Source organism: Equus asinus, chromosome 7 (genome assembly GCF_041296235.1).
Source record: "Equus asinus isolate D_3611 breed Donkey chromosome 7, EquAss-T2T_v2, whole genome shotgun sequence".
Taxonomy (NCBI): domain Eukaryota; kingdom Metazoa; phylum Chordata; class Mammalia; order Perissodactyla; family Equidae; genus Equus; species Equus asinus.
Genome location: NC_091796.1, coordinates 19,011,416 through 19,034,841, shown reverse-complemented (window position 1 = coordinate 19,034,841; position 23,426 = coordinate 19,011,416). Strand labels below are relative to the sequence as shown.

General features: G+C 42.7%; 1 protein-coding gene across 2 annotated transcripts in view; it reads right to left on the bottom strand.

Moving 5' to 3' along the window:
• ATP8B1 (ATPase phospholipid transporting 8B1) overlaps positions 1-23,426 on the bottom strand; it is a 111,912-nt gene that overhangs the window by 53,381 nt on the left and 35,105 nt on the right. The window contains exons 2-3 of one of the 2 annotated variants that reach the window (XM_070512974.1): positions 22,562-22,946; positions 5,587-5,789 (exon numbers count right to left, since the gene is read on the bottom strand). In XM_070512974.1, the coding sequence (XP_070369075.1) occupies positions 5,587-5,767 (181 nt within the window). In that variant the 5' untranslated portion in view covers positions 5,768-5,789; positions 22,562-22,946. The remainder of the gene's footprint in view (positions 1-5,586; positions 5,790-22,561; positions 22,947-23,426) is intronic. The other variant, XM_070512973.1, reaches the window with a different exon arrangement.

The window sequence follows — 23,426 nt, the reverse complement described above, 5'->3', positions numbered from 1 at the left end:
TCATCTAGGCTCCAAGAATGACTTGCAGTTTCCTGAACTCTCAACTCCTTTGAGCCTTCCTTTATGGTTCAGCCTGGAACGCCCTGCTCCTGAGACCACCAGGGTCGATTTACCTCTCACACTTACTTAGGACTCAGCTCAGGTGTCCTCACCTCCAGGAAGCCTTCCTCGACCAGGGAAGGCCACTGAAGAGCTCACCTGGTTCCCTATTCATACCTCTGTTGAAACACTCCGATACATTCATCACAAATGTCCACTGAGCCTGTACAACATGCCAAGCACAGAGGCTGGTGCGCCAACATCAGCTTGGAATAAGACAGATTGAACCCTGGGCCCTGGTAGCACTTACATATTAGCTGGAAGATGGGCAACATACAACCAGTCACCCAGTTTTTAAATTACACTGTGATAGGTGCTGAAAAAGAGGTGGGTGAGCACACATTAATCCTCTCTTCTCATGACATCCTCATTCCCTGAGGCTTACTTTCAGTTCCTCCATGTGCCACAGGCATGCCACCTTTCCTCCTGCCACAGAGACTCAGTATGCAGTCCGTATTCGGGACCCTCTTGCCTCTCCCCTCCCCTAATTAACTCCTCCTCATTCTTCATTTGACAGCTCAGGCATGGCTTTTTCACAAGGAAGCCATCCCTAACCCCTAACCAGGGCCAACTCCTTTGTCATAGCTCTTGGAGCAGAAATTCATGAAATTCATGTAAAGACCAAGTCATGCCCTGAGTGAGGCTCTTTTGCAAGCTTTAGCTTTGCCCCTGTAGTTTTATATGTGCCTGGATGGACTTTCCCATAAATACAGTTTTCTGTCTTCTCTGTTTGAAGAGAATTATGCCTTGACCTCCTGCAGGCGTGCCGAACATTCTGAGACCCAATCTAAGATTTTATCTGAGAAACCACTGGGGCATAGGAAAGCACAAGGGTGGGGTCAGCCTATGTGTCCACAGGTCTACAAACAAAGAGAAAGCCGAGAGGCTGGATTCATGGGAAAGACTTATAAGATGGCAGAGGCAGGGACAACATTAAATCACCAAAAATGTCTTCAGTATGTGGGCAAACTCATTGCTGGGAAAATTAACTGTGTTTATCCCATTCATCTCTCCATCTATTCACTGTACCTGGATTTGGGGACGGGAGGATCTGTTGAAAAGAATGACTCTGTAGCTTCAGCCTGGGGAGTCCAGGAGCATCTGAATACCCCAAAGGACATGGGGGGACAAGAAGATCTGACGATCCAAACATGAGAGAGGAGAAGATGTGTGGGGGTAGATGCTTTAGGTTTGATGTGAAAGACATTAAGGGAGGCACTGGTGGGGTGTGTGACAACAGCTTCTATTTATTGAGTACCTACTACATGCTTGAAACTGTTCCAAGTCCTCTACGTTTATTTTCTAATCTAATCCTCACAACCACCCAATGAACTAGGTACTGGCATTAGGCCAATTTTACAGCAGGGGACACTGAGCCACAGAGAGAGGAAGTCCCTTCCTCAAGCGCACACAGCTAGAAAGTGGGGAAGGCAGGGCTGGAAGCCACACAGTCTGCGTCCAGCATCTTCCCTCTTCACCACCACGCACATCGCCTCTCAGAGTCCCGCACAGAGATGTGGTACGTGAGGCAGACTAAAGGAGATTAGCTTGCCAAAGGAAGGCCTGTAGAGAGAGAAGAGAGTACAAACAGGAATGTGAATACTTGAAGGAGGGGGCAAGAGTAGCCAGAAGGAAGGAGAAATTGGAGAAGTGTTGGGACAAGAGAGTGTCATCATCTGCCAAGGAGCTCAGCATTTCCTGAAGCAGAGCCTGTTAAAAAGGCCAAGCCCTTCAGGAACAACAGAGATTGAAAGACGATGGTTGACAAAAAGCTCACTGGACTTGGCACCGGGGTTCTTGGTGACCTTTAAGAAAGTGTTATCCATAGGGCAGTGGGGCAGCCCACAGAGAGGAAGAACCCAGGAGAACGGGAGGATGCAGTGGTGGAGAAATGGGTTTCCAGAAGCTTGGCTATGAGAACAGGAGATATAACACTAGCTCGAGGCAGAAAGCAGGACTCAGGTAAGAATCTGCTGTAGGAGGGAAGCTGTGAGTGTATCTGTAAGCCAGCCAGAGCAGGAAGAGGGGAGAGTTCATCAATTAAGCAATGCTACCGAGGAAGCAGGAGACAGCTTTCTCATTCCATCCCCAGGCTCAGAAGAAAGAGCCAATTTGCAATGATCCAGGAACTCTCTCCAGAGCACTCAGTTACTCCCAAGGACTTCATCTCTAGGCTGGCTCCTGAGTGGCACAGAATTACCCAAGGAGTTGATCTAGGGAGACCAGGATGGTGAGGTGGTAAGCTAGAAAAAAATCCTAGCCTTCTAGAAGGAATTTTAGGAACCAGTGACTGAATAAAATCAAACAGGTTTCTTTAAAGCCAGAACTTCTTAGATGCTTTTATGCTAATAAACAACCTTCAACTCCAAGAAGAGGATATATATAGAATTCGGAGTTTCCGGTCTCAGGGACCATAGAATCTTTGCATCCTGGAGCATCTGGCAGAACTAGTGTTTCCCAGAATACACTGTGAGTAATACTTTTCCAGTGTGTTCAGGAAATGAGAGTGTTCATCCCACAGCACAAAAAACATTCCCGCTCATTTTTGTCAAAGTAAACCAAGGGTAAAGTTACTTCGGTAAAATCTGTGGGCCTCTCTCTTCCTCCCTGGCACATTCTAACAGCATGTTTACACTCGTTCTTGATTCTCACAGCACACAGTAAAGGTCCTTCGACTAGAAAGCATTTGCAGTGGGTCTCTCCTAACACTTGCTTAACATCTAAAGCTCAGCTGGGTTAGGGCATCTTTAAAAAAAGAAAACCGACTTTCTGCACTAAGACGGTATTGCTAAAGAGATGAATGTGGTTCACGCACTTTTAGGCACTGCTCTTCTGCAACGGGCACTGGCCCCTGGTGTTACTCAACCCAACGGGACTTCACAGAGTGACTCATGCTCTGGTGTTCTAAAGAACTGAATTCTTGGAAGAAACTGTCCTTTATGTAAAACGTCAAGACAGATAGATGATGGTTAAAAAGAAAAGTCAGAGCGACATTGGGCTTAACTGGAAAAACGGCCAAGTGAGAACATGAGAAAAAAGTTAAGAGAAGGGAAAAAGGATGCAGAGGAAGAAAGGAGGGAGAGAGGAGGAGAGGAAGCAGATTGGTTGTGGGGAAGGCACGGCAGAAGTAGGAATGGGGGAAGAGAATTCCAGCACTTGCTAACTGTCCTCTGTGTGTTTGGCAAGGGCAGATAGAGGTGTTAGAATAATAAGATTTTTTAAAGTCACAGGCAAAGTCATTTGACAGAGGTTTTGAGAAATGAGAACCACCAAATTCTTCTAGAAATATAAGCCACCACTGGAAAAGACTATGAAGAGTCAAGATCAAGTCAAGCTCCCTCAATGCCTGTATGCTGAGGGTAGAAATCTACAAGAAATATGACCTGCAAACTGAAGGATCAAGAAAGGGCCCTGAGCACCAGAATGTGAAGACAGAGTTAGAAAAACCAGACATGAGAATTTCTACATGTTGCTCTGACATTTCTGCAGACAACCAACCCTGGTCCCTTGGTTGCATCCTGGATCCCACATCTGATAGAGTGGCACTGAGCACCAACAGTAACGTTCACCTTAACCCCACCGAGCCAATTCTCTGCCAACTCATCAGCTATCCGCACATGGTGGAGATTCTAAGATTGTGATAAGAAACTCAGAAGTACAGTGGGGGCAGGAATGAGGAAGAAACATGTTATTCATTATTTGGGCAATCAAGTAGAACTCCCCTGCTAACTTGTCAGGCTACTTCGGCTTTATCCCCATTTGAACAATATCCAGCCAGGACCTGTTACGACAGAGGCCACATTCCTGTTCAAATTGGCAGTGATTCCATTTTAATTTAGCTCAATTATCATGATTTTAGTACCTTCTGCTTTGAGGCAGAAAGCACTTAAGTATTAATAATCAATAGCCTAACATTACAGCCAGAAATCCACAGTAAGGTCTAATAATTCTAAATGCTTGACATGGAGAGCCAAGGATGGGCAAACGATATACATGAGTTGCTGGCCTCACCAGGTTTCAGAGCCTGCAGGGGGAGGGGGCCCACATGGACCTATGCACTCCCCCACATCAAGAACCTCCCCACAGAGGGGCTGGCCCCGTGGCCCAGTGGTTAAGTTCGCGCGCTCCGCAGCAAGCGGCCCAGTGTTTCGTTGGTTCGAATCCTGGGCGCGGACATGGCACTGCTCATCAAACCACGCTGAGGCAGCGTCCCACATGCCACAACTAGGACCCACAACGAAGAATATACAACTATGTACTGGGGGGCTTTGGGGAGAAAAAGGAAAAATAAAATCTTTAAAAAAAAAAAAAAAAGAACCTCCCCACAGAGAACGGCTGAAGAGAGGCACCCTCTGACCAGACCAGGAAAAATCATTAGATAAGTTGGATTTCATGTCTTGTCATTTTTTCTACAGGTGAAAACTCAAAAAAAAAAAAAAAAAACAACAACCACCCCACAAACAAAACTCAGTTTAACCAGGCAGCAGAACTCCAGAAGGAGAGCCTAGGTAGGGAGTGACCTAAGGGAAGCAGACTTCTGGCAGACCTGGACGCACAGACCAGCAACGATGGAGACTTTAGGGAACCAAGAAAAAAAACCAGAGGTTATTCTGATGGAGCCTGTAGAGAGATGCATCTAAGGAGCCAGAAACAGAATAATTTCATGGAGACTTCTGTGAATGGGAAACTAAAGTTATTTAGCTGGAATTTGAGGGGCTGTGGAGGAACCATTTTTGACCTAAAATCTAGAGCAAATCTGGGGTCCAAAGAGAAAAGGATCTGCTTCCTCATGGAGCAGAAGAGCTGCCAGAAAAGACCACATTGGTTTGCCAGCGGGGGAGCACCAGTAGGAAATGAAAATAGAGAAGCCACGGGGAAAAAAGTATTATCGGAAAAGTAAGGTACGTTCTGTTATCCTAAATGATGGACTGTCGATGGCCATTTTCAAGAAACATCAGTAGAGCTGAGAAGGTCTGACAGAGCCCATAGGGCCCATGGAACCTAAAATATTTACTGTCTAACAGAAAAAGGTAGCTGACCTCTGGTCTAGACCCTGTCTTGAAACTGCCCTGACGTTGGGCAGGTAGCACAGTTTGCTGTATAACAGGCCCCTCACGGCAAGCAGAAACCCGTCAAAAATTTCCTAATAGAGAGCCCAAACCATTTGATATTCACAAATGACTGAACAAAAGGTATGGTAACTCCAAGGTTCCTGTGTGCAGTAACAAGCAAATTCCTCCTTGTAACTCCCTTCTAAAAATATAGACACTAACCAAGACCTATTTTCTCCGTAGAACTCGTCAGGTATGGTTGACTAGCCTTACATCTTGAGGACGACACGTACTTGTTTGAGCCCATCAGCCATTCTCCCAGCTGCATCCTAAGAGAAGAGGATGCCTCCTGGACCATCTACAACCGGCCGGTGCCACTGCCCATGTGAGGATTCGCAGGGACCCGACAGAGGCTCCAGGTCCCAGCAACTGTTACCTTTTTTGACTGGCTCCCGGTTTTCCTCTGCTTCTCTGTTGACTCGATTCTGTTCCGGCTCAACCACAGGCCCCTGGTCTTCAAGTTCATCTTCTGTTTCATCGTCACTGTAGGGTACCACTTCGTCATTAGGTTGAGAATCCTCCTCAAATGTTGTTTCTGAGTCTCTTTCTGTATCCATCCTGCTGGCAAATTGGAACTATCTGGTTTAAAAGAAAGAGAAACCAGAGTGAATTATGACTCTTGCCCAGTTTTTGGTTGAATTCTGCCTGCACCTGGTTACAACGCCCTTCCAACAGAACATTATCTTACTAATATGTAAATATGTGTGAATAGCACCCAAAAGTTCAAATTATCATGCAAATAAGAACAAAACCATTCATTATTGATTAAATGCTTGGGTGAGAATTAACAAAAAAACAGATGGATGCAAACTTTTTTTTTAAACAATGGTATACAAACTTTAAGGCAGTATTTCAAATTGTGGGTTTCTGTACAATGAAATAAATCTAGTGGGTCACAACCAACATTAAAATAAAATGAAACAGATTATAAAATATCAGAATACAGCATGCATAGCAATAAGTGGTACTGTTTGGTGAAAAAGTTTTATGAAACTGACAGACAAACACATTTATTTGCATTGTGGATCCTAATGGAACTGAATTTCTTATTGTGGATTGCTGACAAAGTTTGAAAACTACTGCCGTAAGATATCTGGTTTCTGCTAACGCTAATATTCTGAGCCTTTACTCCGTGATACATTTTAAATACAAGCTTAGGTCCTCAAATTTTACTAATGACTTCCTGGGAGCACTCTCCAGACTATTTTCCTAACTGCCACCACTTGCTCCCTGTATCTGGAATTCGTACTTGTGTGTATATCACTGTATGAAGTGACGCATAGAAGTGACAAGTATCACCATAGTTATTTTTACATTAGGAAAATATTTACACAAATACCTCACATTCGTGAGAATACACATACAGCCTGGAATTATTTACATAAGCATCACTCTGCCGTGTACTCAATCTTGTTAATAATAGCAGCTCACATTTACTTAATGGTAACTGCACGCCAGGCCCTGCATGAAATGCTGTATAGCCATCGGCTCCTTGAAACTTCCCACACCACCATGGTGAAGACGTTATTGTTATTCCACCCCACAGAGTGAGAAAACCAAAACTCTGGGACGCTGAATAACTTGTACAACAGTTATCAAAATTTCCCAGGAAAAAAGAGATCTTCTATATCCTATTTTTGTGTTACAGTTTGTTACATATTTTAATCAAGCGTAAGTTTCCTTGAGTGAAACGATTTAGCTGATTTGCAAGCTTTGTACCAAAATCTAGCATCTTGGACATCTAAATTTTTATAGCCACAAGTGTACATCTAGGAAATGTGCAAATATTCAAAGAGAATTTTGTCCACTATTATATAAAACAGTAAAACTCAGAAGCAACCTAGATGTCCAATGATTGACAACTGTGTAAATACATATTTATTCATTTTCCAAAATTTCAACAATTGCCAAGCATGATTTTAAGGGAGATGATGCATGTAAAGTGTTCGCTTCAGTATTCAGTCTACGGTTAAGTACTCAAACCTTAGCATCGTTATTGTTAACAATTATTTCCACAGTTAGAAAAAATGTTATTTATAATAACAAACGGAACAGTGTGGAGAGCTATCCCTTTAGGCTTTTTCCATCTCCAAAAGTCACTTCTAAAATGCATTTGCCCCGGGGGCCGGCCCTGTGGCCGAGTGGTTAAGTTCGTGTGCTCCGCTTCAGTGGCCCCAGGTTTCAGGGTTTGGATCCTGGGCACAGACATGGCACCGCTCATCAGGCCATGCTGAGGTGGGGTCCCACACAGCACAACCCGAAGGAGCTACAACTAGAATATACAACTATGTACTGGGGGGGCTTTGGAGAGAAGAAAAAAAAAAAAAGAGGAAGATTGGCAACAGATGTTAGCTCAGGGCCAATCTTTAAAAAAAAAATGCATTTGCCCCTCGTTGGGAAGTAAAATATGAGACTACTATAAAATATGAGTACAATTAAGCACAGGCATATTCAGTTTTAAAACCTCTTAATTGCAGAGTAAAACATTTTCCCTCTTTCCCAATTTTCTGTGGGTTTGTATATGACTATTTTGTGGGATTTTACACATGTTTAAATGGCCTTACTTGTGGCTTTGTAATATACTGTCATCTATGCTTTAGCTAATATTTAAATTCAATACACTCTTTTTAAAAGTGCCAAACCCACAAAGGCAAAACTTTCACCAGAAATCTTTCAAAACAAAAACCATAAAAGTGGTTACCATTTATTGAGCACCAACTATGTGTCAAGCAGGACAACCCTGCGAGACATTATTCTGCCATCTTACAGATAAGGAGACTGAGGCTCAGCTGGTCCGTGGCACAGTTGGGATCTGATCTCTCCTTTACAGGGGCGTATAAAATACTGAAAAGTCTGAAAGCACCATATAGAAACATTTTTTTACTGTAGTAAATATACGTAACATAAAATTTACCATTTTTAAGTGTACAGGTCAGTGGCATTAAGTACCTTTTACAGAAACTTTTTGTAAATAATCATTTCGTCCTCATTATTGCCAAGCACCTCCACGCTTATTTCCCAGGTTAAGACTGGATCCAGTCCAAGGTTGAGAGAGGAAACAGACAAACAGAAAGGAATGAATTCGACAACCACTAGCACGTGATCCAAAGTAAGCAAGGCCTTACAAAAGCAACTACTCACTGCCCGAACATCCACCACAGGCAGATCTGTGCAGCCAACTTGGAAAGCAGGGCCAGGGAGCCTAAGCTAAGCTGGAAGTTCTCTGTTGTATGTGGGTGTAATGCAGACACACGGGAATAGCTTAGCTCTGTTATCTTAGGACTATCAAAGAAAAATTAGGAAGAAATCATCTCCTTTTTTTTTGAGGAAGATTAGCCCTGAGCTAAGATCTGCCGCCAATCCTCCTCTTTTTGCTGACGAAGACTGGCCCTGAGCTAACATCTGTGCCCATCTTCCTCTACTTTATACGTGGGATGCCTGCCACAGCATGGCTTGTCAAGCAGTGCCAATGTCCGCACTCGGGATCCGAACCAGTGAACCCCGGGCCGCCGAAGTGGAACATGCGCACTTAACCGCTGCACCACTGGGCCGGCCCCCAGGAAGAAATCAAGAAATCATTTATTTGAAGCCCTAAGTAACATAAGGAAGCTTTCCAGGTCTAAACCAAGATCCCTATAAGGCAGGCACTACAATATATAATATGGATTTGGAAATGTTAGAATGCCTGTTCCCACCGCTCCAGCACATTGCAGCCACCTGTGCATTTACTCAACCTCCGTAAGCACCTGCTAGGAGCAGACTACCGCACTAGACCCGGGACAAGAACTACTTAGAGACTTCCAGGTTATGGAGGGATGCAGATAAATAAACTCTGTGTGACAGTCACGAGACATAGCAAGGCCAGTCATTTCTGCCCAACACACACCTCCAGTCCATTCCCTCCTCCCCTTCACAGCCATGCCCTGCTTCAGACCACCAGCATCTCTCTCCTGAAATGCCGCAAGTGGATTCTAACGGACTTCCTGCAATCAACTTCCACAAGGTCCCTAGAGTCAGGCCATTCTCCTGCTTAGAACCTTCCTGGGTGTTATGGACTGAATTGCAACCCCTAAAGTTCAAAGGCTGAAGCCCTAACCCCCAATGTGGCTGTGTTTGGAAATAGGGCCCTTAAGGAGGTAATTAAAATTAAATGAAGTTATATGGGATGGGTTCTGTTCCTATAGGTCTAGTGTCTTTATAAGAAGAGAAAGAAACAACAGAGAGCTCTCTCTCTTTTTGTGCATGCACAGAGGAAAGGCCATGTGAGGGCACAGCAAGATGGCGGGTGTCTACAAGCCAAGGAGAGAGGCTCCACCAGAATCCAACTCTGCTGGTGCCTCCATCTTGGACTTTCCAGTCTCCAGAACTGTGAGAAAATAAATATGTGGTTTAAGCCTCCCAGTCTGTGGTATTCTGTTATGACTACCCAAGCAGACTAAAGCAAACTAATACACTACTTAATTTACTTTAAATTAAATCCAAATTTCCCCCAGCTTTGAGAGCTCTGCACACTCCTACAAGCTTCTTCTTCCTCACTACTCCTTAGCCCCAGGGCTCTGCTTTCAGTTCCTTAAGTAAGCAAAGCCTTTCATACCTCAGGGCCTTTGCATATGCTTTTCCTACTCCCTGAAATGCTCTTCTCCCAGTTCCTTGCACGGCTGCTGTTTTTCACACTTTAGGTCTCAACTTCAACATCCACTTGCACTGATGGTATTGAGCAGGGATTGCCCTCCTCTTCCTGCTCGCACTGGCCTCCTGACCACCTGCATTTCTGTTTCTTTCCTCACACGCACCATGATTTGTAAATATACATTTGCTTTTCCTTACTTATCATCTGCCTCCCCCACCAGACCACAAGCTCTCTAAGAACAGAGTCCTATCAGTGAATCCTCAGTGCCTACCGCATAGCTGACTTTCAAAGATCTAGGGAAAGAATAAACTTTCAATGAAGTCTTCAGGGGCTCACAGAGTTGTCTTATGAAAGGTTCTTTCACACCTTTCCACAGTTCACACCTACTACCCAGTAACGGACTTCCAAAAAGCCACTGGACGAGGGCTGAAAGCTTCACAGCAATGATGACAGAGAACAGGAACACCAAGTTCAAAGGTCGTACAAGATGGAGCTTCTTCGGCGTCTGACTCATTCAAGGCCATCCAAAGACTACTGCCTGAGATTTCGCCATGCACACAAAACTAAAACAGCCTCGTGGTCAGGTACCGAGGGAATCCAAAGGGAGCTCTTATCTTTCATGTTTATCACTATAACCCCAGCACCCGGCAAGTGTCTGCCACACAGGAGACACTTTTGCCTCGGTCCTTAGGGAGCTTACGGTTTAGGTGAGAGTCAGCAAATTACAGCCTGTGGGCCAGATTTGGCCAACCACCTGTTTTTGTAAATAAAGTTTTATTAGAACACATCCTTGTTCATTCCTTTATGTATTGTCTTTTACACTACAATAGCAGAGTTAAATAGTTGTGATAGACACCATATGGCTTCAAAGTCTAAAATATTTACTATCTGGCCCTTTACAGAAAAAGTCTGTTGATCCCGAGACTAAAATGAAAGATAATAAGAGACAGCAATAAAACAAGTGCGCGTCAAATGCCAACAACCAGATAAAGTCATTGCTGACCAGGGCAAATCATGCATGCTTTGGGAATGCAAATAAACTACCTGGTGTAGTGGTAGAAAATTGTCCCTAAATAATCCAGTTGCCCTATTGACTGGGAATGGTACTGCTTCAACTGCTACACAGCTGTGTGACTAGAGAAGATACACAATTTCAGGTGCCTGTGGGACAGCACACCATCACCTCCCATTTCGTATGAGAAAAGCTGTGGTTGCGCGTCTTCTAAACATCCACACTCAGTTCAAAGTGGTATTTCATCATTAATCCATGTGTTATAATCATGGCACCAAATGTAAATGTGAATAAATGTTAGAGCAAAGGGACAAAAGATTTATCAGGATTTTTTTTTTTAATTCATCAATGTAATATAGCATTCAAGGATTCTCCTGGTCCTATGACCTTAAGAAAACATCCTTAATTAGCTCCTGCCTAGGCTGAGAAGAAGCGCAAATTATTGGAAAGAACATGGGTCTAGATTCAAATCCTGGCTCTACTATTCACTAGTTTATAACTTGGGTGGGTCATTTAACATTTTGAAAGTTTATTTTTTCCCATCTGTAAAAAAAAAAAAAAAAAAAAAAAGAGGAGGTGGATATTTATCTTTCAAATATTGTGAGGATTAGTTTAGATAACTAATGGTTGTCAAAGATCCTAGCAATAGCCAACAGAGAGTAGAGGCAATGCACATGTTGGTTTCCATTCCCTTTTTCTTGAAAGACAAAGACTCAAAGACTACACCCACCACAGAAGGGAACCTCATATGGCCACTATGATGTCCAAGTAATTCCAAAGAAGAGCCCCATCTAAGACGCAGCAGCAATCTTCTCTATTATCCCAGTTAGTTCAGACACATGTCACACTCTGTTTGGAATCTGCCTAATACTCTTGAGAGTAAAATCTGACAAGACTGACGACAGTTGTAATTAGACAAAGAATCTCATGAAGCAATAGTAATAAACACATCTAAGATCTAGATGAAATCTAAACTTTATAATGTTACAGAAACAACATGATTACTGTTTCTAGACCCAACAGGGTTAAATTTTTTATTTCCCAAACTAAAGCCTAGAAACCTGGGACAACTAATGTAAAACTAAGGGACAATTCAGTTGGGACCCTTACTCATGACAGAAAAGGCTTCTTTGGGTCCACAGCTTCATCTTCTGTTCCTCCAAAAGCCCACCCTGGAGCCCTCTGCCACAAAGGCCTGCGCACCATTGCACATCACACAACTTCGATGGCTACCATTGAAAAAAATGCAGGGGAAATCTCAAAATGTTGACCTCTCAGAGAAGGGCAATTTTTTCATTTTCCTGATAAAACTTCAAGGATTTCTGGGTGATATTGTCCCACCTCTGTCATGGGCTCCCCAACATATCCTAGGAACGATGATGACTTCTTGTCAGTATCAGGTAGCCTTACAGTTCACTAAGAGAACCCTGACAGTTCACTAACTAGTTTTCACACACATCGTCTCGCACAATTGTCATGGAATTATTTGGAGACGTGTGGCCAGCCGCCATCATTGCCATTTCACCAGTGAGAAAACTGAGGTGATTAAGGAACTTGCCCAGGGTGTTTTCTCATAAGCAGTAATGTCCGATTGGATTCAGGCTCCTTCACCGCATGGCCAAGCCTGTGCCAGGTGTGGAGCAGTGAACGCATCGTGGGCTCAGACTGGAATTCAAGCCCTGTCCAAGAAGCATCAGAGCCCACTCCCCACTGTAAGCGTCAACTGCTTTCCCTCCTTTACACACCAACTTAGAGCCTCATTAGTCACAAGAGAAACCTAAGCAGAAAAAACGGAGAAACTGACAAGCAAAATAAAGCAAACTTTGCTGTCTACAGACAGGTCTCTCCTACACCAATGAATGGTAACATTTTAAAGTTCCTCCCAATTGCTATCACATTAGAGTGTACTGAAATCAATAATTATTTCCTAGGTCTTTTGAGCTGGGCAATATGGGAGTCACGGAGGTGAGTAAGAACTCAGGGGGGACCGGAGAGAGATTTTCAGGAATGAGGAACAACTGGGCTGAAGACTCAGCGGCAGGAAAGTACGAAGCACCCACCCAACTAAAAGATTTAGGGGTGCAGGAGAAGAGCTGGTAAAGGCTGGTGGGAGTGACCCTCCCTGGCCCACTGAGGCCTTGACCAGGCTTCCTTCCAGGGAGTGGGAGGAACCACTGGAGGTGTCTGCAAGGAAAGGAATATGATCTGCACCATGCCTCAGGAAGATTAATCTGATAGAGTAGGCAGTGTGGGTGGCCAGGAAGGTGAGAGCCAGGCAGGGAGACCGTCCAGAGGTCACAGCGGACACTGGGCATCTCCCAGTCAGTTTGGTCATTTGTAAAACCAAGCGGTTTGATCATATTACCTCTGCAGCCGCATTCAGCAACAACACTCAGTGTGTGACTGTGGCCGAAGCAAGGAAGACAACAGGCCTGAATTAGGGTGGTGGCAACTAGAAAAATGTGTTTAAAATTAAGCTGGGTGGGGCTGCCATTCTTTTGTCTGGAAAACCAAGAGAAAAAGTCAACAAAAGACTAGAACTGGTTCCCATAGGCTAACGATGCCAGAATTCCCCGAATGTTTACTTTGGAGCCTAGGCCTCCATCCACAATGTATTTTTATAATAAATACTGCAAGTTACTAGGAGAAAAGCAGTGTTATTTTTACACTTGAGCTTCATCCTTACTTGTTAGGGACAATGGCCCCATTTTTACTTAGTCACCATCACCTCTATAATTAGGTTTTTCAATAATATTCATGCTTAAATAATATAAAAAATCGTAGGGGCTTTACAACTGAGAGCTGCCTGGAAGCAAAACCTCCGAGGCAAAAACAAAAAATAAGTCTGTCGAGTTGAATTAATTTTAATGTTTGAAGAGTCACCAATCCATGGACAGACGATGCATTTAACACAAAGATTACACTACAGAAAGATGTATGAATCGGCAGAGTTTTCCAGAACCAAACATAAACCTTAAAACTTTCAGGCCACAAAGGGACAACTTATGTTCCCCCCATTCAGATTCAACAGGAGCTGCTTTTTTGGAATAAAAGGGTAGTAGAGGGAGCAGATGTGACAAGTAGATGAGAACAATAAGTAAACGGGGAAAATTACTCATACTAACAATCAAAGAAAGGCGAACTGATGAAAACGTAAGATATCATTTTATGCCTATTAAGTTAACAATATTCAATGATTACATCTAATGCTGGCTGTAGCAAAGCTGAGTGAACGAATTCACGCACACGCACATACACAAACACACTCTGAAGCTGCTGCTCACCCTGAAACCGGAACATTCCTTATGGAAAACAATATAGCAACACCCTATGTACCAAGAACACCATAAACATTTATAACATTTGACTCAATAATCTCATTTATAGAAACTCTTCCAATAGAAATAATTACACAAGTAAAATAACTACTCACACAAAATTTTTGATTGTCATTGTCAGCTATAAAAAGGAGGAATACAAACCACCTGAAAGTCCAACAGAATAATGGTTTCATAAATTATGATTTTAGTGGAGCCATTGAAAACGACAGCCATAGAAATACAGAAAATGCTTTAAATACTGCTTTAAAGGAGGGAAAGACAGAAGCCAGAATTGTGTCCTATTTCTTCAGCTTTGTAAATAATACATATATATATTTTAGAAAAGATTTTTTTGCACTGAAAGAAGAGACTCACTGTGTGTGTGTCTCGTTCCAAAATAATGAACAGTTGGTCATAGCTACCCCTCGTATCAGAAACTACCAAGTAATCACCTATGTGCTGGGCACTCGTTACAAAATCCTCACAATATATCCAAATGGAAGGTATTATCCTCATTTTGCAGGCTCTGTAGAAGTTAGGTGACTTCTCCAGGGTCATAGAGTGAGCTTTCAATTGGGTCCGTTTGTCCCCAAATCTCTTAAGATTTGTCACAGTGCTGTTCAAAGGAGGAGACAAGTTATCAGGGGGATTAAGACTATGCCCACCCACACCCCAACCCATACTCAGAGGCCACACCCTCTTTTCCTCCTTCACCTTCGAGATCTGGCTATGGTGAATCTATATCTTAGCTTTCCAAAGTCTAAACTCCATGCACAGAAAACAATGTTGCCCTAACCCCGAGGCAGTATCTCTGTGCACGTTTGCATGTCACATGAGGATTTACATATTGCGAATGCTTGTCTCGGCGTAAACACTTAGGCTATCAATAAGACAGGAATCATTCGAATGAGATTTAAATTTTGTTGTCTAGACCAAATACAAAATTCAATTAATGTTCAACATATTTGGAAATCTGAATCAATGACTCTCAAGAAATGGCTGTTGTAGGTCAGATGGAGAATCTGTGAGATTATTCAGGTTGTCTTCAAAAGCTATTGACAGATGGTTTCTATCATGCTCTGTTATGGAATTTACTAGCGTTTCACATCTTCATTAGAAATGAGGGAGGCTCTGGCTCTGCCCCTCACTCCAGCCATCCCCTGCCTGCACACAGGTCACACCAAGGCCAAAAGCACCTTCATTCCTTTTCCAGACCCACTGTCCGATCTACTCTTTGTATTCTGCCTTGTACTGTAGTTTTGTCTCTAATAGAGAATAAATTCCAAAGGCTCAGGACCAAGCCCTATTTCTCCAATTTTTTCAGTGAGGCTGGATCAAGAAATGGTTACGGGCTCCCATCTGAAGACGAACAAAGAGATAGATAGGTGCTAAAGTCCCAGCTCTACCACTCACCACCTGCAGGACTTCGGGGGGAAAATACGCTTACCAAGCTCCTTATTTATAAAATGAAGATAATGCCTATCTTACCATGCCCTTGTGAAGCTAAATCTTGATCTCATTTAAAACTCTTGGCAGAGGGTGCAGCACCCGGCACTCAGGTATCTACTGAGTGAGTAATTTTGGTGATCCATTCCAGCAGAAATGCAGCAAGACAGCACAGAGATGATAGAATGAATAATATTTTTCTCCTCAAAACTTAGTTTATTATAAGCCTAGGATATTTGGAACTGAAGTTTTCAAGTGAAAAGCAGAGTAAGAAAATAAAGGTAATAGTAACCTTTATATTTTACTTTAGAGTTTGCAAAAGGTTTTAACATGCCATTAATGTATTTGATCTATACAATGTCATTGAAAAATAAATTATTTTTGAATTATTCTCTGTGATATCTCCATGGCCAAGAAGAGTGTCTGACACACAGTGGACCTTTGGTAAAGAGCTACCAAATGAATGCACTTTATAGATGAAGATTCAAGCTCAGAGTTCAAAGTTGTGTCCAGGTTCTCAGAGCTCATAAGAGGTAGAGGATCAGAACCAGGTCTTATCATCTGAATCCGAATCCTGCATCCTCTCCCCTCCATCACGCTGTCTCCTGCCACTAGGGCAAGGTTTCAGAGAACTATGATCATTTAAAGCACCATATATTTTCTAGATGATAATAACTCCAAGACCACTTAAAACGGGACCCCGATTAAAACAAACAAAGCTATCACTCTTGTGTCATCCAGGGAAGAGTTATAGTTATTAATCTAACTACTTAAATGCAGATTTTTGCTTTCCTCCAAGTCTGCGCCTCAAACGATCTTTATAATGGTATGAAAAAGTTAAACAAATTTCAAAACCAAGTTTAATGGAAAGAAGCATTGGCTGAGTCTGCTTTGAAATAATTTGGGGGATGGAGGAAGTAGATAAAAGTAGAGATGAAAGCTCTTGGCCATGGCCATGAACAAAGGGGGTTTGTTATAAGATTATTTCTATTTCTATACATGTTTGAAATACTCCTAAATCAAAAAAAATCTAGCCTTAAAATAAACCAATGGGTTAACATCAGGTCACCATCACACGTAGCATCTACGTCCCAATTCATAACACAGGCACTGAAGGGACCACATGCTTTGTGCAGCCATTGGCCCATCTTGAGGACTCAGATATTAAACAACTGCGATATTAAGTAATAAGTCTTTTCATAGTTAAAAGGAGAGTATTTTTTAAATGAAAATGAATATTTCATGCTTCATAAAGTGAAAAGTGAATTTCACTGGAGATTTCATAATGTGAAAATGTCCCAGAAACCTGCAACATTTTATCAGTGAGGGCTGCCCCATCTGTATGGCACCTGAGGCTGTGCATTCGCTCTTTGGATCACTAGGAACAACTAGAATTTACGTTGTTTTTGTGCATTATAACATATTTCTTTTAAGAATTATTTTTAGCTCAAATACTGTTCCCATCCTTTATCACATTTTTTCCTCCCCCAATATGTGAGTAAAATATTGTCACTGTCCCCATTTCAAGGATGAGCAAACTGAGGTTAAGAAAGGTTACAATGGATTGCTCAAGGTCACACAGCTGGTTGCCAGAAGGCTGAAACTGGAACCAAGTCCAGATTCTCCAGATGCCAAGGTCATTTCACTGTGCCATGTTGAGTACCCCCAGCACGCCTACAGTTCATTCTAGGGCAGTGGCAACGAATGTGCCCTCTGGCCACAGTTCCTGCCAGCTGTGAGACCTCAGAAAAGCTCATTAAGTAACACTGCTCTTCATCAGTTTGCTCATCCATAAAATGGGTAAAATAATAGCGTCTGCTTCTTCTGGTTGCTGTGAGGATGAAGTGAGCTGATAGATAGAAAGCTCCTGGAATAGAGCCAGGCCCAAAGGAAGGACGCAATAAATACTGTCATTGTTATTCTTCTGTGAGAGGATTAAACACCAGGAGAAGAAATGTGTGACTAAACCGACACTCCAGGAGCAGCTGAGAAGTCACTACAGCTCATGTTGGAGCTCAAATTTACCTTCATTTGTTGAATCATTGATAGCGAGGGGAATACCTAGCTTGTAACCTGCTGTGCTCGGGCCACAGGAAAATGTCACCCTAGTAGTGAGAGAGACATTAAATATTTTACTCTCCCAGCTGCTCACAATAAAGCAGCCTGGGGTGTATCCATTACCTCTTTTTTCAGATCTCCTGAGGAAAGGGGAAACATGTCACAAAACTCGAACTCTGGAGTTTAAAATATGATATAAACAAATCTCATAGCCTATATCTTTGCATAATGAATAAAAGTGGGATTTTTCAGAAAGAGAAAATGTTATTTTCAGAAACAGAAACTGTCTTTACATCTGACACCTCTCTGCCACAATATACGATATATCTTGCCAATAAGAGACACGCTACACCAGCCAGCCAAAAATAGTCTCGAGTTGTTTATCAACAATGTGTAATTGTACATTGGAGAAGCCCAAGCTGAACCTATTCTTATATTTACATATTGACTCTCATCGCAATTGCTTTATTAAACTGGTCCTATGATAGCATCCTATTTAAATAGTAAAACTCATGCACTATATAACCACATCAACATTTGGGAAGGGAAAGATTATAACAGACTGAATCTTCTCATTTTTTTCCCACCAAGATAAAAATTCTTGATAAAATTTCCTATGGTTTTGGCACTTTCACATCGACTGCTTAATCAAGTTAATCCCTGATTCTTTGCGTGTTTAATGATTGATTTCATTATCTGTGGATCCTGGGCCCGGCTCCCTCCCTGGTCAGCTGCTTGGCCTCACCTGTTTACACAGGCAAGCTCCCAAAGGGAGTTATTAACTTAACTGCTTAAAGGGTGGACAGAAGTAGTCAATATCCTAAGGACTTTCGGGCCTTAAACACAGAGAATCCTTTTATAGTCTCCTGTATTCTCTATAGTCAGAGTGGTGCTAGTCCAATTCTACCCGAACTCCAACCATAACACAGGAGCAGCGCTTCTAGGAACAGACATCCAACTCCCCATGTGCCCAGACACTAAGAGCTCGGAGCTCCCCAGCCCATTGGAATTACAACAGAAACCACCACCTGGCAGCTGAATGCAACCTGCAGCTGTGTGCTGTTTGGCTCACTGAGGGTTTCTTATTTAAATTTTAATTAGTTGCATGTAAAAATCTGTTGATTTTTGCATAATATCCAGATATCCAAATTTTCTTAAATTGTGAAGTCTGGAACACTTGGGCAAGATGACTGGCAGTGGGGGCTGGATAGCAACTGCTCCTTTTGAGTGCTGTGTGCTACCCCCTGACCTTGCCACAGTCCCCACCCAGCCAGCCTGTACCCTCTCGCACCCTTGCAGGAGTTGAATTTGGGACCTCTCAGTCAAATACTATTATGATTTCCCTTTTACGGATAAGGAAATTGAGGCTTAGAAGAGTTAAGTGATTTCCTCAATGTCACACAACTAGTATGTGGAACCGCAATCAAGGTCTGTTCTGCTCCAAAACTGGTGTTTTTAACTACCACTCTGTTCAGCAAGAGAACTAGCACTCAAAGGGCAGGATAGACACGTTGGGGTAATTTTCAAATTCTCTACCTGCAAAGGAGAAGGCACCCTCTACAGTTAATCAAGATAGGGTGTTCTGAATTAGAACATATAACATAGCCACAAATTTGCCATAAACTTCTTAGAAAGGTAAAAGAAAAGAAATATCTGTGGAACCACAGAACATTTCCCATTAGGAATCTTTGTGTGTGTGTGTGTGTATTGTTGACCCAGATTCACCTGTTGTTGACATTTTACCCCATTTGCTTTATCCTTAGCTCTCCTCTCCTCTTTCTCTCTCTCTCTCCCTTTACCTCTCAATACTTCAGGGGTAGTCTCTCATATTCCCTTACATAACCACATACAGTTATCAACTTTAGACAATTTAACATTAATAATAACACTAATAGGTAATCTAATATCCTTATTTTATCATTGACCCAATAATGTCTTTTATAGCATTATTTTTCCTCCAGGACATGATCCAGTCTAGAAACAGGTATTGCTTTAAATGGCCAAGTCTTTTAATCTGGAACAATCTTGCAACCAATTTTTTTGTCATTGATGACACTGACATTTTTTAAGAACACAGGCCCCACTCCCCATTTTTTAACAGAACGTTCCTCATTTGGAATTCCATGCTTCCTCATGATTGAATCCAGGTCACGCATCTGTGCTGCAACACTGCATAGGTGATGCTGTGTCCTTCTTAGGACATCCCAACTGGAGGCGCCTGATGTCCTCCACCCCTTACTGGTGATTTGATTTTCATCACTTGGGCAAGGTGTTGCCTGATTTCCCCACCGTACTGTTTTTAACTCGCAGTCTGTGGGGAGACACTTTAAAAGCACAAACACCGTACTCCTTGGCATCTCCTCCTAGATGTGGCATCCACTGATGGTTCTTGCCTGATCCCATCTTTACTACAATGGCTACAACAGGATGGTTTCCCAGCTCCAGCATTTTCTCCACATTTATCAGTCAGCATGAACATTCCTTCTTCCAGGGTCTCCCTTCTTCCCACTTATTTGTCTATTTATGGCTTGGTTATCAGGATGGACTTACTGTCCATAATTATTTTAGTGTTCAAATTGCCCCAGGTTTGGACGATGGGAGTCCCTTCAAGCTAGCAAATATGTCCTTGTGACAGGTTTCCATCATTCTTTGAGCATTTCCATACTTTGGAGCAGTAACAAGATGTTCCAGGCTCATTGCACCTATCCTGTCGCAGCCCAGTTCCTTTCAGTGGGGAATGATATTCGAGGCCAAGATCTGGGCATTAGATGGGCTCACTGCTTCTGGGGTGTCTTTGCTTCTTGGCCCTTTGGTGGAGAGAGTTAAGTACGATATACTGTATGTCACACAGATAGACTTACACATACAAACACACACACAGACATGTTACATGAGAATGCTTCTGCACACGTTTTAGAAATGAGTGCATACCAATACCTCCCGTTCCAGCTGATCCCCACAATCCCTCTCATTTCATATTCCATGTCTGTCCACTCTTCCTCGATGAGAAACCCGGCTCCCCAAAACAATGCATTGACATCTCAATGCTAATAGACATCTAAAACGGTTTCAGAACTGCTTCGCCATTATCACTACATAAAATATACTGAAATAATTTAGGATCGTTTTTGGCGTTTCTTCCACACCTTGTCTAAGATGGAGCATTTGTAGTAAAATACTGTGTTTATATTCCTTGAATTCTTTCTTTCTTTTCTTCCCCGTCTTCACTGTGGTTGTGGTATTCATGTGAAATGCAATTGCGGTCATTCATTTCATTTTGCTTTCAGTTTTAGGGTTTTTTCCCTCCTTCACATTTTAATGACTTAAATCTATCTTTTGAATATGTAGAACATTAACATGCTCCCAAAAGTCAAAACATTGCAAAAAGGTATACTTAGCCGAATAGCCCCCCTCACATATCCTCTTCTTCCCACTGACCCTTTGTCGGTAACCGACTTCATTGTTTTCTGTTGATTCTTCCCGTGTTTCTTTTTATAAAGATAGCAGATATATGTATTTCTTTTTTTAAAATCTTTCTTATACAGAAGTATAATATATATCCTCCTTTGCACTTTGCCTTTTTTTTTTTTTTTTACTTAATATCTCCCGGAAATCAGCAGAAGTCACTTTTCAGGCACTGTTTATAAGTAGAGACACATTTGTGTACATGTATAAGTCATTTGGTGATGCAGTGGTTAAGATTCGGCGCTCTCATCACTGCGGCCCGGGTTCATTTAGGGTCAGGGAACCACATCACCCAGTGTGTTTGTTGTCATACTGTGGCAGCTCAGTGTTGCTGTGTGTGATGCTGAAAGCTATGCCACCTGTATTTCAAACACCAGCAGGGTCCCCCATGGTGGCCAGGTCTCAGCAGAGCTTCCAGACTAAGACAGACTAGGAAGAAGGACCTGGCCACCCACTTCTGAAAATATTGGCTGTGAAAACCCTGTGAATAGCAGCAGAGCACTGTCTGATACGGCGCCGGAGGGTGAGAGGATGGTGCAAAAAGACAGGGCAGGGTTCCGCTCTGCTGAACACAGGGTCACTAGGAGTTAGAATCGACTCAAAGGCACTAACAACAAATAAATCATTTCCTTGGAAAACTTTTTAAAGAAACTCATAAATCTCACCACGTTATTTTGCTCCCTTTCCTCTCTCTATTCTCCAAGACAGGTCTAGCTTGCCTTTGGGATTCCATTTCACCAGGCCTAGTATATTACTACAGTGAATTTAGTAACACCCAGGTAAGACACTCATGATTGCCAGGGACTTTCCCCAGGCAAAATTTCAATCTAAAGTGGTGGCCCCAATGGCAGCAACTAAGTAAATATTCGTCACAGGGAATAAAAAGAAAGGTCACTTTGTCAACCTTTAACCCCTGACAGGTATCTGGCAACCCATGTCGAGTGGCCATAAAAGGAACCAGGAAAAAAAAAAAGGTATAAGGATGACTCAGAACAAATCCACCAGCACTGCTGGGAAACCCACTCGCAGTCCTGACCTTGGCAAGCCGACTGCAGCTCAAGGCTAATTTTCTCTGCCTGGTGTTGCTCCCACCCTCCCATCCTTCCCACCATGAAGGAGAGTTGCTAGGAGTTCCTCTCTCTCTGTCTCCAGCACCCAGACTCAAAGGCAATGGAGAGAGCCAGCACTCCAAACTCTCTACACAGCAAGAAGGGGGTTAGTGCTGTGGCACTGGGCATTTCCAGTGTGGCCAGTCTCTCCAATATACAAAGGGCAGGGGGAAAAAGACACTAAAAGTGATCCCCCCATAGCCATTTTAATGAGCACACAAATATAAATGGAAGAAAGCCACAGATGAATTCAGTATGGTAATAGCATCATTAATAGTCTCAGGGGATTAACATTCCAAAAGCACACTCACTCTGGGATACGCCTGGGTGGACGAGACTTCGGAGGAACTTCTGCCTCAGTAACTGTCCTAGGGCCAGCTGAGGGAAAAGTCCTGTCCCCAAGACCCTACCAGCTGGGAACTGGGTGTGCTGGGCGAACCAGCTCCAGAAATGCCCAGGCCCCCGTCCCATAGCCAGACCATCTCCACCTTCATCTTTTCTCTCTCATCTTCCCCAAAGTGAACGCTGGTCTCCCTTGAGGGAAACAGAAGCTGGCGGCTTCCACAAGACACAGTTTATGAGTAATGCACATCCTGGAGTTTAATCCTGGACATTCTGCAACATCTCTTCTCCCTCGTGAAACTTCTGACAAGGCAATAGGGTCCTACTATCCTCTTCTTTGTTCATCAAGGTGCTCTGTATCACGAAAACAAAATTTAAAAGCCCAAAGTTGTTTTTAAAAAAGAGAAATACACCTAATAGAAATAGACATCATTCACACACCCAACTCTGCACTTAATGGATTCTAATTTAATTGCTCCTCTGCAATTAAAAATTGCTTCTCTTCTAGAGGAAGCATTTAAAAGGATCAGTATGTCTACCTGGAATGACATGTTCTAGAATCAGTAATCACTGAGCACTTTTATTACTAAAAGTGGAAGAAGTCATAAAAATATTTTCCCCTTCACAGACGGGTAGCTTGCTGAAAAGGATTTTCTCAAAATGAGAGAAAACAGAGGGCTAGGTAAAGAGGCCAGCTGAATTATCTGCCCTTTTTTTAAAGAGACCAGGGAAACTGTGCCATCTATGATTCAAGAAATCATTAGGTTAAAATGCAACAGCCTCGCTGAAGGTCCTTGAGATAATACAGAAGAGTGGAGAGAGACCTACCCTCTA